General features: G+C 40.8%; 1 protein-coding gene across 1 annotated transcript in view; it reads left to right on the forward strand.

Annotated features, from left to right (window-relative positions):
* Nucleotides 1-14941, forward strand: part of VWA3B (von Willebrand factor A domain containing 3B) — a 201203-nt gene that overhangs the window by 101937 nt on the left and 84325 nt on the right. The window contains exon 13 of the mRNA XM_039232442.1: nt 9240-9338. Within this exon, the coding sequence (XP_039088373.1) occupies nt 9240-9338 (99 nt within the window). The remainder of the gene's footprint in view (nt 1-9239; nt 9339-14941) is intronic.

Below are 14941 nucleotides of genomic sequence, written 5' to 3' on the forward strand. Positions count from 1 at the left end.
CGCCAGTCCTGAGGTCAGAGGAGCACAAGCTGGGGCCAAGTCTGCCCAGTAGTTGGGGGCAGGGCCTGGCCCAAGGCTGCTGGGGAAGCAGGGAGCTAGCAGGTACAGAAGAGGCACCAACTCCTGACCATCTTTTCCATGACTCCCCATCTGGCTTTCTTCTAGCTTTTCTAAGATCTTTGCAACATTCCCTGAACAGTGGACTTGTCAACAAGAGTATTGAGATGGGGCCTGGAGAGAAGAGCTGTACTGTTTACCATCTGAGCTATGTTTCTCCTGCCCAAATGCTGAAGCAGGGTTTTGGTGGTTTTTTTTTTTCACTTTTTAATTTGAAATCATTTTGGACTTATGAAAGAGTTGCACAGATAGTACAGAGGGTGCCTGTATTACCTTTAGTTTCCCCTAATATTAGCATCTGACATGAACCTGGTTCAATTGTCAAAACTAAGAAAATCACAGGCGTGCCTGGTTGGCTCGGTCAGTAAAGTATGTGACTCTTGACATTAGGGTCCTGAGTTTGAGCCCCATTAGGCTTAGAGCCTAAGAGAGAGAGAGAGAGAGAGAGAGAGAGCATGTGCATGCAGAATCAAGGGAGGGGCAGAGAGAGAGGGAGACACAGAATCCGAAACAAGCTCCAGGCTCTGAGCTGTCAGCACAGAGCCTGACAGGCTTGAACTGATGAACCAGGAGATTGACCTGAGTGGAACTCAAGCAACTGAGCCACCCAGGTGCCCTGAGTTAGAGCCTATTTAAAACAAAAACTAAAAAAAAAAATCTATTTAAAGCAAAACAAAACCAAAAACTAAGAAAATCACAATGCCATTATTAACTAAATTACAGACTTCATTCAGGGTTTATTAGTCTTCCTACCCAATCCAGGGCCCCATATTGCATTCATTTCTTAAAATTTTTATTTATTTATTATTGAAATATAGTTGATATACAGTTTTATATGAGTTTCCGGTGTACAATATAGTGATTCGACAATTCTCTACTCAGTGCTCTGCACAATAAATATAGTCACCACCTGTCACCATACAATACTATTATAATATTATTGACTATATTCCCTCTGCTGTACTTTTCATCCCCATGACTTAATTATTTGATAACTGGTAGTTTGTACCTCTTAATCCCCTTCACCTGTTTCACTTGTGCCCCCACATTATGGTTAGTTGGAGTGTCTTCTCAGTCTCTTCCAGTTTGCATCACACATCCTCAGTGATGCCTTGTTTTGCATGACCTTTTGATCAGGTGTTTTATAGACTGTCCTTCAATCTGGTTTTATCTGATGTTTTCTGATGGTTAGATTGGGGTTAGAGTACCACAGAGGTGATGTGTCCTTCTCAGTGCATCATGTTGAACAGCACATTATGATGATATGCCTTGCTACTAGTGGTCTTAATTTTGATCTCTTGGGTAAGGTGGCATCTGATAGGTGTCTCCCCTGTAAGGTTACTTTAAAATTTCTTTTTCAATCTTTATTTATTTTGGAGAGAGAGTGACAGAGACAGAGAGAGAAAGAGAATGAATGAGCAGGGGGGGAACAGAGAGAGAGGGAGGCACAGAATCTGAAGCAGGCTCCAGGCTCAGAGTTGTCAGCACAGAGCCCGATGTGGTGCTTAAACCCATGAACTGTGAGATCATGACCTGAGCTGAAGTTGGCCACATAACTGACTGAGCCACCCAGGCACCCCATTTTTTAAAATTTATTTTTGAGAAAGAGAGAAGAACACAAGTGGGGGAAGTGGCAGAGGCAGAGAGAGAGGGAGACACAGAATCCAAAGCAGGCTCCAGGCTCCAAGCTGTCAGCACAGAGCCTGACGCGGGACTCAAACTCACAAACTGTGAGATCGTGACCTGAGCCGAAGCTGGACGCTTAACCAACGGAGCCACCCAGGTGCCTCTTCTTTTTATAGATAATACATGTTTTGGAGGAGGTACTTTGAGGCTATGTGCATATCCTTTGTGTCTTAAACTTTTACCCACTAATTTTAGCATTCAATGGTGGATCTTCTCTACAGCAGTTATTACTGTGATGTTCTTATGGTGACTTTCTATTTCCTCTATTCCTTTCACATTTATGTGTTAGAATTCTTCTGTAATGAAGAGCTTCTCCTTTCCCCATTTTATTTATTCATTCGGTCATATATTTATTTCATTATGGACTCATGGATATTTGTTTACTCTTTCAGTAATAAGTCAATACTATTATTTATTTTGTTACTAAGCTTGATCCCACTCTGGTCATTGGTAACTCTTTCAGGTTGCCCCCTGTCTTCTTCACATATACATCTATTTTTTTTTTCTTGAATACTTGCTTATTTTCTGCCACTATAGATGTTTCATGATCATCTTATACTTTCCCACCTCATTCCCGGAGTTCACACTTCTCCAAAGAACTCTTTTTTCTTTTATTAGAAAGTGGTATTTGGAAACCAAAATCTGGGCACTTACGTATGCTTATTGCTGCTTCTGGACTCACTGCTGCTAGGTTCTCTCAGTGGACAGAGATGGGATACATATGTATACTAGCCCATCAATCCATAAACACCTATATTCCTATATCTATGTATTTATATTTTCTTTAAAAAAGAAAAATAAGGGATGCCTGGGTGGCTTGGTTGGTTAAGCATCTGACTCTTGATATTGGCCAAGGTCATGATCTCATGGTCATGAGATCGAGCCCCGTGTTGGGCTCCATGCTGTATGTGGAGCCTGCTTGGGATTCTCTCTCCCTCTCTCTCTGCCCCTCCCCTGCTTGCACACATTCTTGCACACGTGCTTTCTCTCTCTCAAAAATAAATACATAAAAAAAAAATAAAACCAGGGGCTCATACTAATAACACTTACTCCAACCCAGAGCCACAGGAATTATTTGTAATGAGTGTATTTCCTTATTTGTAACTTCTTTGACCATGAAAAACCTGATTTGATTTTCATGATCCTTGTTGTATTTAGTTATTTGTTCAGTCCTAGTATATGTATAGTTTCAGAATTTCTAATCCATACTCTGAGAAAAACATTTATCAACTGGAGTATAGTCTTTACACATAGTTTTTTCTCTAGCCTTACACTATCCGGTCAAAACACTGTTACCTAAAGTTCTTAAAGTCACGTACTTTTTTACTCAGCTACCTTAGTGTAGTTATATCATTCATTATTAATATGTTGGCTTCCTCCCTCATCCTAATTGAATTGTATTTTAATTTGCACAGAGCAAAAGCACTCTTTTTGGTGTATAGATCTATGGATTTTGATAAATCCATGTATTTCCACCTCTCTGACTGAAGGACTGGGAAAAGGCAGGCCCACCAAAGATCTAGTGGACTAGACAACCAAACTGTTTCCAAAACCCAAGCCCTGGCATGTAGTCTAGTTCATTGGAAGCAGTGGCAGGAGTAAAGCCATGCCTGCCTCACCCTGACTTACAACTTAGATCCTGTCAAGTGGTCCAGTCTGCCAGCAGCAGCAGAAGCAGCAAAACTCCAGCTGCCTAGTTATACAACCCAAGCCTGGGGGGCAGTCTTATCCACCAGAAATAATGGCAGCAGTCAAGTCCTCAGCCACCCAGCTTCTATGCCACAACATTCTGGCATGTGTGAGTAGTCTGATCTTTTAGCGGCAGTGACAGTAGCAATATCCCAGGCTGTCTCAGACTGCAGTCCACACGTGGGGTACTGGCAGGTGGTCCCATACAACTGCTGCAGTGGCAGCAGCGAAGTCCTAGGCATTTCTAAACCCATGTCACCTGTAGGTGGTGTGACCAGCCAGCAACAGCAAAGTCCCTGACTGTCCCAGCTTCACAACTGGGGCACCAATGAGAAGTCCAATCCTCCAACAGCAGCAAAGGTAAAGCCTTGTGTCTTTCTGCTCTCAACTCAGTGGCATAAGCAAATTCAGGTTCAGCAGCTTCTGTTCCTATACCACAGGTCACCTAGCACCAATAGGCACCCCAAAAAGATGGCTTTGCGAGGCTTCCTACAGATAGCACCAGATAGGAGCTGAGTGGGAAACCCAGCCGTACAAGAGACACCAAGCAGACCAAAATAAGATTGCAGGAGTAGAAAATTAAATTGTTATTGGAACTAAAGCCCACAAAGGTAGGCTAAAATAAACATACTACACCTGAACAGGGTGACTGTCTTCTAAATTACATTTAAACGGGAATAGTCTCCTAACATAGTAACCAAATTGTCCAGGACATAAAAATCAGTCATCATACCAATGATCCAAAAAATCCACATTTGAATGAGAAGAGCAAACAGCTGATGCCAGTACCAGCAGAGCCTCAGAGATCTCTGGGACAGTAAAAAAAGATGTAATATTCATGCCATAATAATTCTAGAAAGGATAGGAGAGTGTGGGACAGAAAAAGTATTTTAAAAAGTAATGGCTAAAAACTCCCCAAATTTGGTGGAAAACATAAAAACTACAATTCAAGAATCTAAGCAAACCCCAGACAGGGTAAAACCAAAGAAATCTACACCACGACACATTATATTTAATCTTTTGAAAAGTAAAGACAAAGAAAGACCCTAAAAACAGCCTAAGAGAAATAACGCATAAGCTATAAAGGAACACCGATTCAAATGACAGCAGTCTCTCACCTGAAACTATGAGACCAGAAGGAGGTGGCACAGCATTTTTCAAGTGCTGGAAGAAAAGAACTGTAAGCCATGAATCATCTATCTGGTGAAAATATCCTTCAGGGTTGAAGGAGAAGGAAAATGAAGATAATTTGTTGCTTGGCTACAAAGAATGGCTAATGGGAACTCTCCAAATAGGAAGAAAGCTTGGACCTTCAGAAATGAAGGAGGAACAGTGGAATGGGTGAATATAGAAGTAAACATAGGAGAAAATCTCTAACCTCACAAGTTGATTTAATGATGTTTATAGTTCAAGGAAAAGTTTTGTTTTGTTTTTAATTTTTTTTAATGTTTTTATTTATTTCTGAGAGAGAGAAAGAGACAGCATGAGCAGAGAGAGGGAGACACAGAATCCAAAACAGGCTCCAGGCTCTGAGATGTCAGCACAGAGCCCGACACGGGGGCTCGAACCCACAACTGTGAGATCATGACCTGAGCCAAAGTTGGACGCTTAAGTGACTGAGCTACCCAGGCCACCCCAGTTCAAGGCAAAGTTTAACACCATCTCTCTCTCTCTCTCTCTCTCTCATAGAGGAAATATTTCAGACAATATAGTTTTTAAGTGGCTACAGTAAAGGGACCTAAGTGGAAGGATAGTTTTTATACTTAACTTGAAGTGGTAAATCATAAATATCATTAGGCTGTGATAAGTAACACATATACATAAGAAAATGCCTAGAGCAACCATGAAGAAAACTACATAAGACAATACATTAAAAAATATCACAAATAATCACAATAGAACATTAAAAAAATGTTCAAATAATCCATAGCAATGCAAGGAAAAATAAGATAAATGAGAAACAGAGGAATTACACAAAAAAACAAAAATAGGAAGCTTAATTAAATGTTAGTAACTACATGTAAATGATCTAATATAACAATTACATGACAGAGATTAGAGAATAGACAAAGACATGATCCAACTCTGTGTGGTCTGTAAGAAAGTCAATTCAAAAATAACGACATAGGTTGAGGATGAAAAGCGAAAGAATGGAAAAGATATATAAACACTAATTTTCTTTTAATCTGGAGTAACTATGTTAATATCACACAAAGTAGACTTTAAAGCAAAGAGAACTGCAAGAAACTTAACATGAAAATAAAAGATTAATCCAACAAGAAGATAACAATTCTAGCTACACTTGTGGTGAGCATAGTATTATGTATAAACTTGTCCAAGTATTTTGTTGTATACCTGAAACTAATATAACACTGTATGTCAACTATAAATTACAAAAAAGAAGATAACAATCCTAAATGTGTATGCGCTGAACAACAAAGCTTCAAAATACATGAAAAATATTTTGAGTCAAGAAGAATAATGGACAAATCAACAATGATAGTTGGGGCCTTCAGTACCCCAGTCTTAGTTATAGCACTACTGAACAGTCAGCAAGGATTTGGAAGAATGGAACAATACCATCAACTAACCATATCTAATTAATAGATGCTCCACCCAACAACAGAATATATATTCTTTTCAAACAAACATTGGACATTCACGTAAAGAGACATATCTTGAGTCATAAAACAACCCTTAACAAGCTTAAAAGAATTGATACAGATGTCTCTTGACCATAGTGGTATCAAACTAGAAATCGGTGACAGAAAGACAACATGAAAATCTCAGGACACTTGGAAATTAAAGAACAGGCTTTAAACAATTAACAGATCAGAAAGAATGCCACAAATAAAATTTAAAATCTCATAGAATTTAATGAAAATTAAGCAAAATGTGAATATTGAGCGGTAAAGCTAACAAACAGTGCTGGAAAGGAACTTAATGCATTAAAAGCTTACATTACAAAAGAGGGAATGATTTCAAATCAATAATCTATTTCCTTATCTCAAGAACCTCTGGTCTGTCTTTTCAAGGATGTTTATATAGCAAACTGCCTTAGAATGTAGGGAGATAGTGTCTCTCTTCAGAGCAAAAGGTGACATGTTTGTTAGCTAATATAAAGATAATATCTAACTCCAGAGCAAATGACAAGCATGCTTACAGTCCATTATAGAATATACAGTTTTCCTAAGTTCGGGGTCCTTCTCCTTTAACACAACCTACTGTGTGTGCAAGTGTCACTTGGCCCTCTTCACATCACTCTATGGGAATTGGGACTCAGGAAACTGGTGCCCCCAAAAAGCTGACATTCTGCCTACTGCTATTGACGTGAGTAGTAAAATCCTGTCGGTGACCCAGGACTTTTGGCTCTTCTGCCAGCATCCATGTTAGTGTGCAAGTAAAGGGAAAAATTTCAGACCCTTAACAGTTCTTGATGTATATTCATGCAGAAACCTGTAAGCAAACATTTATAACAGCTTTATTTATAAACACCCACAAGGGGAAATCACACAGATGTCCTTCAACAGGTAAACAATGGATAAACAATTTTACATCCATACATTGATATACTAGTCCTGAATAAAAAGGAACAAACTCTTGATTCATGAAATAACGTGGGTAAATCTTAAATACATTTTGGTAAGTGAAAGAGGCTTGACCCAGCAGGCTACATACTATGGGGAGGAGATAAAGGTTGGAGTCCAGCTGCCCCACTTGAACTCTGAGAGGTGCTGCACCTCGTTACTGCTGGGTGGGTGTGAATGCTGTTGGACTGGGAGGACTTGTTATGCATAGTGGGGATGAAAGTCTTGGCTCACCACTTGGCCTTCTCTGCCACCACCCTGGTAGAAGTATCAGGGCACTGTATTTCATTTATCTGACTTGACCTTCTTGGGTCCCTGGGTTTGTGTCTGTCATTGTTTTTGGAAAACTCTCAGCCATTCCTTTTTTCAGATATTTCTCGTATCCTGTTTCCTTTCTTGTGTTTCCAATTAGGCACATGTCAGAATGTTTGATACTAACCCACAGCCCTTTGATGCTCATTTCTGTTTTGATTTTGCTCTTTGTATTCATCTGCATTACTGTGTTTTTGATTTTGAGCATTTCCATTCAACTATTTCTTAAAGTTTCCATTGCTCTGCTGAAATCACCCATCTGGTCTTTAGTGTTGTTCACCTTTGCCATTAGAAGTTTTAGTGTATTAATCACAGTTATTTTAAATTTTCTTTCAAGTAGTTTCAACATCTGTGTCATATCTGAGTTTGTTTCTGATGAGTGTTTTTGTCTCTTAGTAATATGTTGTTTATTTCTTTTTAGTATGCTTTCTTATTTTGTTTTGTTGAAAGCTAGATGTCACATATAGCATATAGAGACTGAGATAAATATTATTTGTGTCTAGAAATGAGCATACCTTTCTTTTTGGGGGGAGAGGAGCAAAATTAATCTGGAGTTGGGCTAGGTTTGAGGTTTGTTGCCATTACCACGTGCATCAGGCCCCTCACATTTTTGTGGTACTTGGGGTTTGGGTTGGAGGGAGGGATGATGTGCTAGAGACTTGTTCGTCAGTGTCTGCTCCACCCTCTGATTTTGATTTTCCCTTCACACTGGGCCTCATATTGTAACTCTCTTACTCGTTCCTTGCCAGTCATATTGGTAGGGGAAGGTAGGGTGGGTATTCTCTGAATGAGCCTTCATCTTAGGCTGGCTGGTGTCCCAGAGTCTAGGGAGTGTGTTTTTGTCAGTAGTTCTGAGCCCGGAGCCTAGCCCTGCTTCTTTTCCAAGAGTGGGGGGTTTGGAGAGCTTCCCCCAGCTCTCCTAGGTTTTCACCAGTACCCTAAGGGTAACTCTATTTGTTGCCCTTCCTCCTCGCCCCCCACCACACACAGAGATACACACACACACACACACACACACACACACACATACACACACACACACACATTAGGGCTTTTCTTCTGAGGGTGAGATGGAAGAGAAGGGTCCCTGTGTCTCTGTTCTCCCCCAGTTCTCCACCATATAGGAGACTTTCTTGTTACTAGTGTCTGTGGCATCTCACCCCGGAAACCAGTGGTTGCATCTCGCCAGTCTCTGCACATGCCTGTCTGTCCTCACATTTGGGGTGAGTTGATTGCCCTGTGACCTAAGCACTCTAATGAGCATAACCAAAGGCATTTACTTGCTGTTTGTCTGGCTTCTTTTTATTACAAGTCTGGCAGTGACATTCTTTCCAGTGCTCTACATCCTTGGTCAGAAACTGCAGGGGTTTTAAAAACTTAACAGTTTCTTTGCTGTAGCCCAGATTGCTGATGTTAACAGGCTTGTGTTTGAATAAATCCCAGTTTGTCCTGCCAGGCTTGTATTCAGATTGTATGTATAAGCTGTGTTGACAGCCGAATGAACAGTAACTGAGTGAGTGCCTCACACAGAAACACAAAGATAAAGTTGCATTAAGAACTCTGTCATCAGGACAGGAAATCCATAGTCCTGGCTTCTAGCCATCCTGGAATTGTCTGGATAGAGGCTTTTATGGCACACCCAGGGATTTGGCTCCTTGGAATTCCTGGGCTTAAATTATTATCTCAATATAATTTTATCTTCTATTCCATGAGTACTTTTCTTTCTTTTTTTGGAAGCAGAAAATAACTTCTTTGTGAGATTTGTTTTGAGACTCATGTATGTGCTTGGTATCTCTCTCTCTCTCTGTGTCCCTCTCTCCTTCCTCCCTCCCTCCCTCTCTGTTGTAGATTGGAAGTTCCACAAACACCCTAAATGCTCTGCAAATTGCTTTTGCTGATGAAGAAACACAAGTAATCTACCTTTTGACAGATGGAAGACCTGATCAGGTACTTACCAAAGTTGGGGACAAAATGGATTCACCAGTACCCTTTGAATGCTGAGAATGGGTTTGAGGGACCCTTTCAACTGCCATTGAAAAGCTGTTGAGAGATGGTTCCTTGGCTTAGGGACCCAGAACTGAGGTGAGAAAATACACTGAGGAATTCTTTTGTCTGATGAAATGCAGAGGAGAATTTATGTGACAGCAAATGTTGTCTGGTTAATGTGCCACACACCCGCAGGCCTGGAGAGCAAACCCATGAAAGGAGATATCCACCTTCCATTGAGGACTGGTTTATATTTTATTACAAACTAAGAGTAAGGAGATTCTTTTTTATTTTTTTTCCTTTGGGGGCTCCAAATTTAAACATGTCACTACACAATGTCCTTGGTTTTACCCCTAATTTTAACTTAGTAATCACTTAAACAAAAGCATGCCTTTCTAGTGAAATGTTCTTTGTTTTGCTTAGCCTGACTGGAAAATATTTGAAAAGTTTTAGTGGAGTCTGTTCATCTTCTTTTGAGCTTTGTGAATGAAAGACTAATGCTCTGGGCATTAAATAAACATACGGATTTGCAGGCCAGTACAATGTAAATTAACCGCTGAAGTGAATTAGTATCAACTTCTATCCTTCATTGTGAGGTATTTGCATCTGAAGAGTGCTAGGCAAATATTGTAAAATATCCTACATCAAGTGGTCCGGGGCTTAAATAGGAAAGCAACTGGATCTTATCACAGCATTAGATTTATGGCAGAGAAGTTATGTGTAAAGTGAAATTTTATTGTGAATGATTTTCCAATCAACTTCACTATGCTTTCTATTTAAAAGCAATTTATTGTGCTTTGCTTATGGTCCATGTGTGGTGCAAAGGTTTGGGACTACAAAGATGAATAATATCTTACTCCTGCCTTAGGGGCACTTACACTTTGGAGGTGTGCCGGACATGTATGGTTAACTGTAATATGACACAGGGTGTGGGATTGTTGGTGCAGTGAGATGTCTGCGAATGGAATGATGAGTTCTGCTGTACAAGAAGGAGAGAAGGCTGGGAAATGGTCCATTGAGGAGGGGGCATTTGAGCGGTGTCTGGAAAGAGGAGAAGGAGTTTTCTTTTAAATTATTTTTTATGTTTGTTGATTTTTGAAAGAGAGAGAGAGCCAGAGAGAGAGAGAGAGCTGGGTAGGGACAGAGAGAGAGGGAGACATAGAATCTGAAGCAGGCTCCAGGCTCTGAGCTGGAGGCTCCAACTCACAAACTGCAAGATCATGACCTGAGTAGAAGTCAGATGCTTAACCAACTGAGCCACCCAGGTGCTCCAGGGGAAGGAATCTTCTAAACAGAGGAGATTATTGATATCCTGGGCAGAAGGAATAGAAGTGTGGAAGTATGTGGGCTTCCCAGAGAAACAATCTGAGAGCAGGGGCAATGATGGAAGAATGTCTGGGCTGAGACTGGGAAGTTTGGTTAAGGAAGATTGTAAAGGTTCTTGATGACCACTGTAAACAATGAGTGGGCTTTACTGCAGTAGAGACTGTAGTGGGGCAGGTGATCCCATTCACCTGTACTTCAGAAATGTGCCTCAACAGTACAAGGGAAAGAGTAAATCTAAATGGGAGCTGGTGAGGGAAACCAAAGTAGGAAACCAAAGTGGAGAGGAGAGGACTCTCCTCAGAAATGAGATAATAGAAGTAGCATCAAAGGATGTGGTGACCAGTTTGGGAGCAGAGGAGGACAGAGTGAGGAGAAGATAGGACCAAAGGAGAAAGGAATCACAATTACTAATTTCTGGTTTATAATGATTATGTTAGTAACTGATTTAAATTTAAATGTAAAGAAGAAGGAAGCTTGGGAGTTGCTGATGGAGGAAGCTGAGTTTGAGCATCTGTAGTCCATGGATATCCAGAAGCCCCTAGAAATATGGGGGTGGTGTTTGAGGAAGGTGGAGGCTAGAGATTCTGATTTGAAAGTCATCCGCACAAGGGATCTTTTCCTTTTTAATAAACTTACTGATTTTACTGTTTGCACTATAGGCAATTTAGAAAATGTAGATAAGCATATAAGCATAAAAAAGAAGAAAATTTAACTCAGTCATAATTCAATTTTGTGTTTTTCTTTGTTTCATCTAATATATGCATTTTATGGCAAGTAATGAGATATTCTTCCAAAACATCATTCACAATGACTCCATTATATTCCATTATATAAATTTAATGTAATTGCTACCTTGGAAATTAATTTTTATTTCATTTTGATTAGTAATGCATTCACATGGTATAAATTACAAAGATATAAAGAGTATACAGAGAAAATTCTTCCTACCTCCTGTTCACTAGCTAAGAGGCAAAATATGTTACCAATTTCTTGTATCTTGTTCAGAGATTGCTATGCAAGCAGAAATGTATTTCTATTTACTTCCTTTTATAAATACATAAAATGTAGTATGTCCTGCACCTTTATATAAAACAATATGCCTTGGAAATTGCTTACTATCATAAAGAGCTTCCTCATTTTTTATAGCTGCCTAGTATGCCATCACATGGCTATTTAGCCATGTATCCTGGAGATGGACATTGAGGTTGTTTTCAGTCTTTCTATTATACACAATGCTGCAAAAGTAACTATGCAATGTGTTTTGCATATGCATATCTGTAGCATAAATTCTGAAAAGTAGACTCAATCCAAAGGTCTATGTTTCGATAGATACTGCCAAATATCTCCCAGAGAGGATGGACCAAGTAACACTCCCGCTAGCATCATATTGGGAAGGATCTTGTTCTATAGTCCACCGAATTGGCAAGGATTCTTGTTCTATGGTCCACCATATTGGGAAGGATTCTTGTTCTATGGGTCACCACGTTGGGAAGGATTCTTGACCTACAGTCTACCATGTACTTCTGAGAGTCTGGAATCTCCTGGGAATATATGCAAAATGTACTCATACATTTTTTGGGGGAGAAGATCTCTAGGTTTCACCACAGAGTCTGTGGACCATGTAAAGATGAATAACTAGGGATATGGATGATCATTGGAATTAGAAATATACTGGCTATCCAAATAGTAATTTATAAACTCCTAGTTAGATATTTTATGTTCCTATCTTCTTTTCCCTCACATGCAGTCTATTTCTTTTGCATTATCCCTCAGATTCTCTCAAAAAAGCAAATTAATATTTAATATTCATGTTCTGTGTTGAGGACATTAAGATGTATCACTCAATTTCCATTTCTTTTTGAATATTCACGGACTTTGTAGGACCTGAATATGTAAGGCCAGTGCTATATTCCTGATACTCAGCAGAATTTTCTGCTTGAAAGAACACACTGAGATGCTATTCAGGATTTAATTCCATAGATTCCAGCTTACTGCTTGTTTGTTAAATGTCCAGAGAAGAATTATACAGCAAGAGAAGTCTTAACTTAATCAAGTGAAAAGAATTCTAGTAATATTAGTCTTCATTAAAATGGAATTGATAGGTGTCTTTTGATGGGCATCTCTAGGTGCAAATGGACACTGCAGGGCCTCTGCCAACAGCAGCCCAGCACATCTTTGGCCGCCATCATTTTGGGACTTCTTTGAAGTTAGGGACATACCCTGGCAGGAATCAAGAAAATGGGAGTGAGGAAGGCTTCTGTACCATTCCAAACAAAAACACATGGGTAAAGCCTAATATGAGGTATACAAGGGGTGGGGACATAGAGAAGGCACGGAGTGAGTCACCTGCACAGCCAAACCTCCTTCAGGCAGTTAGGAGAACTGATCCTTGCCTTTCTTGCTACCCCAAGCTGACATTTGTAGTGAAAGGGTCATCTGGCTGCAGTTAGACTCAGAGAAGAGAGAACTGGGGAAAGTCTCTCAGGTATGCTGCTTGCCCTCATTTAGGGACTTAAGGGACCTCCATGGGGAACATATGAAGGAGGAAGCAAAAGGCTTCCTCAGTATCATACAGGGGTTCCACAGGGAAAGGGCCCACTACTTTCTCAGATGCAGAGCAACTAGAATAAGTGTCTAGAAGGAGTCAGGGTCAGTCAGGCTGCTGTGGTGAAAGGTTTACTTCCATGTTCTGAGTCTTCTCTTCAAAGCTGTGAGAACATAAACCAGGGAAAGGAATCCTTGGGTGGGGGGCAGGCAGGAGGTCAGGAGTGGCTACTTTCCATTGCAGGGACAGAGCTACTTCTGCAGTTCGGGTGCTCCCACACCCTCGGCCAGCTCTCCCAACACCACACCGCACCAGGTCCTAAAACATCATGCCAGTTTAGCAAACACTATCTGAGGCTGGGTGCAGGTGAGGGGTTCACAATACACTAACACACTTTCTCATCCCTGTGCTCTTTAGCTGTATGGAATGACAGAAATGGCTTTGGAGCTAGAGACCAGGGTTCGAAGCTCATCCCCAGCACTGCCCATCTGAATGAACTTGGGCAAGTCCTCTACTGTGAATTTCCTCATCTGTGGCTTAGAACTAATACTCCCTACTCATCAGTAGATGAGATGATGTTCCCTTGAATGCATTCCTCAGATATTTACTGAGTACCTTTTATATGCCAGGCACTGCTATCAGTCTGGGATATGGTGGTAAGCAAGATGAACTTGTCTTCAGTGAAGCTTATGTTTTATACGGAAATAGGCAATGAGCAAATAAATATATGAAAATGTCAGGTAGCATATGAAAAGATGAAAGTGCTACCCACAGTACCTGGCACCCACAATAAGTACTAAGTCAATGTTAATTGCTTTCCCTTCCCAAATATATCAGCTATAAGTGAATACAGGAATAGTTCTTGGCTAAAACCCTATAAAATTAACAGAATTTAGGTCTAGTATATCCAGTCTGGTATCAGGGGTAGTGGCCAGGGGTCCCTGGTAAGAAACAAGGATAATGATAGTGCCCACCTCAGTGGGTTGTAGGGAGGATGCAGGCAGAGAGCACAAGCAGAGCTCTTAGTGCTTTGTATATGTTAGGTACTCAGAAATGGAAGGTAGGCTGGCTGAAGGAAGGGGAAGCAGCAGAGAGGGCTTTGCTCTGTGCTTGCAGTTTACAAGAAGGATGAGGTCAGCTCAGTTAGGTTTGCAGTTTGGTTAGGAGAGCAGCTGATGGCCAGAAGGGTGAGGAGAGAAAAAGGGATAAGAGGTAGAGGTAGGTTTATGAGCAGGGGCAGACTCAATGCTGGAGCCAGACCCAGACTGAGGCAGTGTATAAGTGGTGGCTGGAATGAGGCCAGACCCTGGGGGATCACTTAACCAGCCACGTCCCTGGGTGGTATGTGAGCTGCACAAGGCCAGTCAGTGTGTGTCCAGAACCCTCTCTCCCTTATCACTCTGCCTTTCCAAGGCTCATAAGACAAATATAGAAAGGGTTAAAGGCCAAATGATAGGAACTAGAAGTAGAGACTAGAAACTGGCTAAAGGAGCCAGCAAGTTGGGTCAATCAAAGAGGGACTTCTGTCCTTCTCTGCCTGACTTATTTCGCTCAGCATATGTTTGCATGTATAGGAGGATTAGGAGGAACTTGACGGAGGAACAAGGGGGAGAAGAAGGGCGGAAATGGTGGGGGAAAGGGAGAGAGGCAAACCATGAGAGACTCTTGAATGCTGACAAAAACTGAGGACTGA

Source organism: Hyaena hyaena, unplaced genomic scaffold, assembly GCF_003009895.1.
Source record: "Hyaena hyaena isolate Hyena2069 unplaced genomic scaffold, ASM300989v1 scaffold_64, whole genome shotgun sequence".
In the NCBI taxonomy this organism is placed as follows: domain Eukaryota; kingdom Metazoa; phylum Chordata; class Mammalia; order Carnivora; family Hyaenidae; genus Hyaena; species Hyaena hyaena.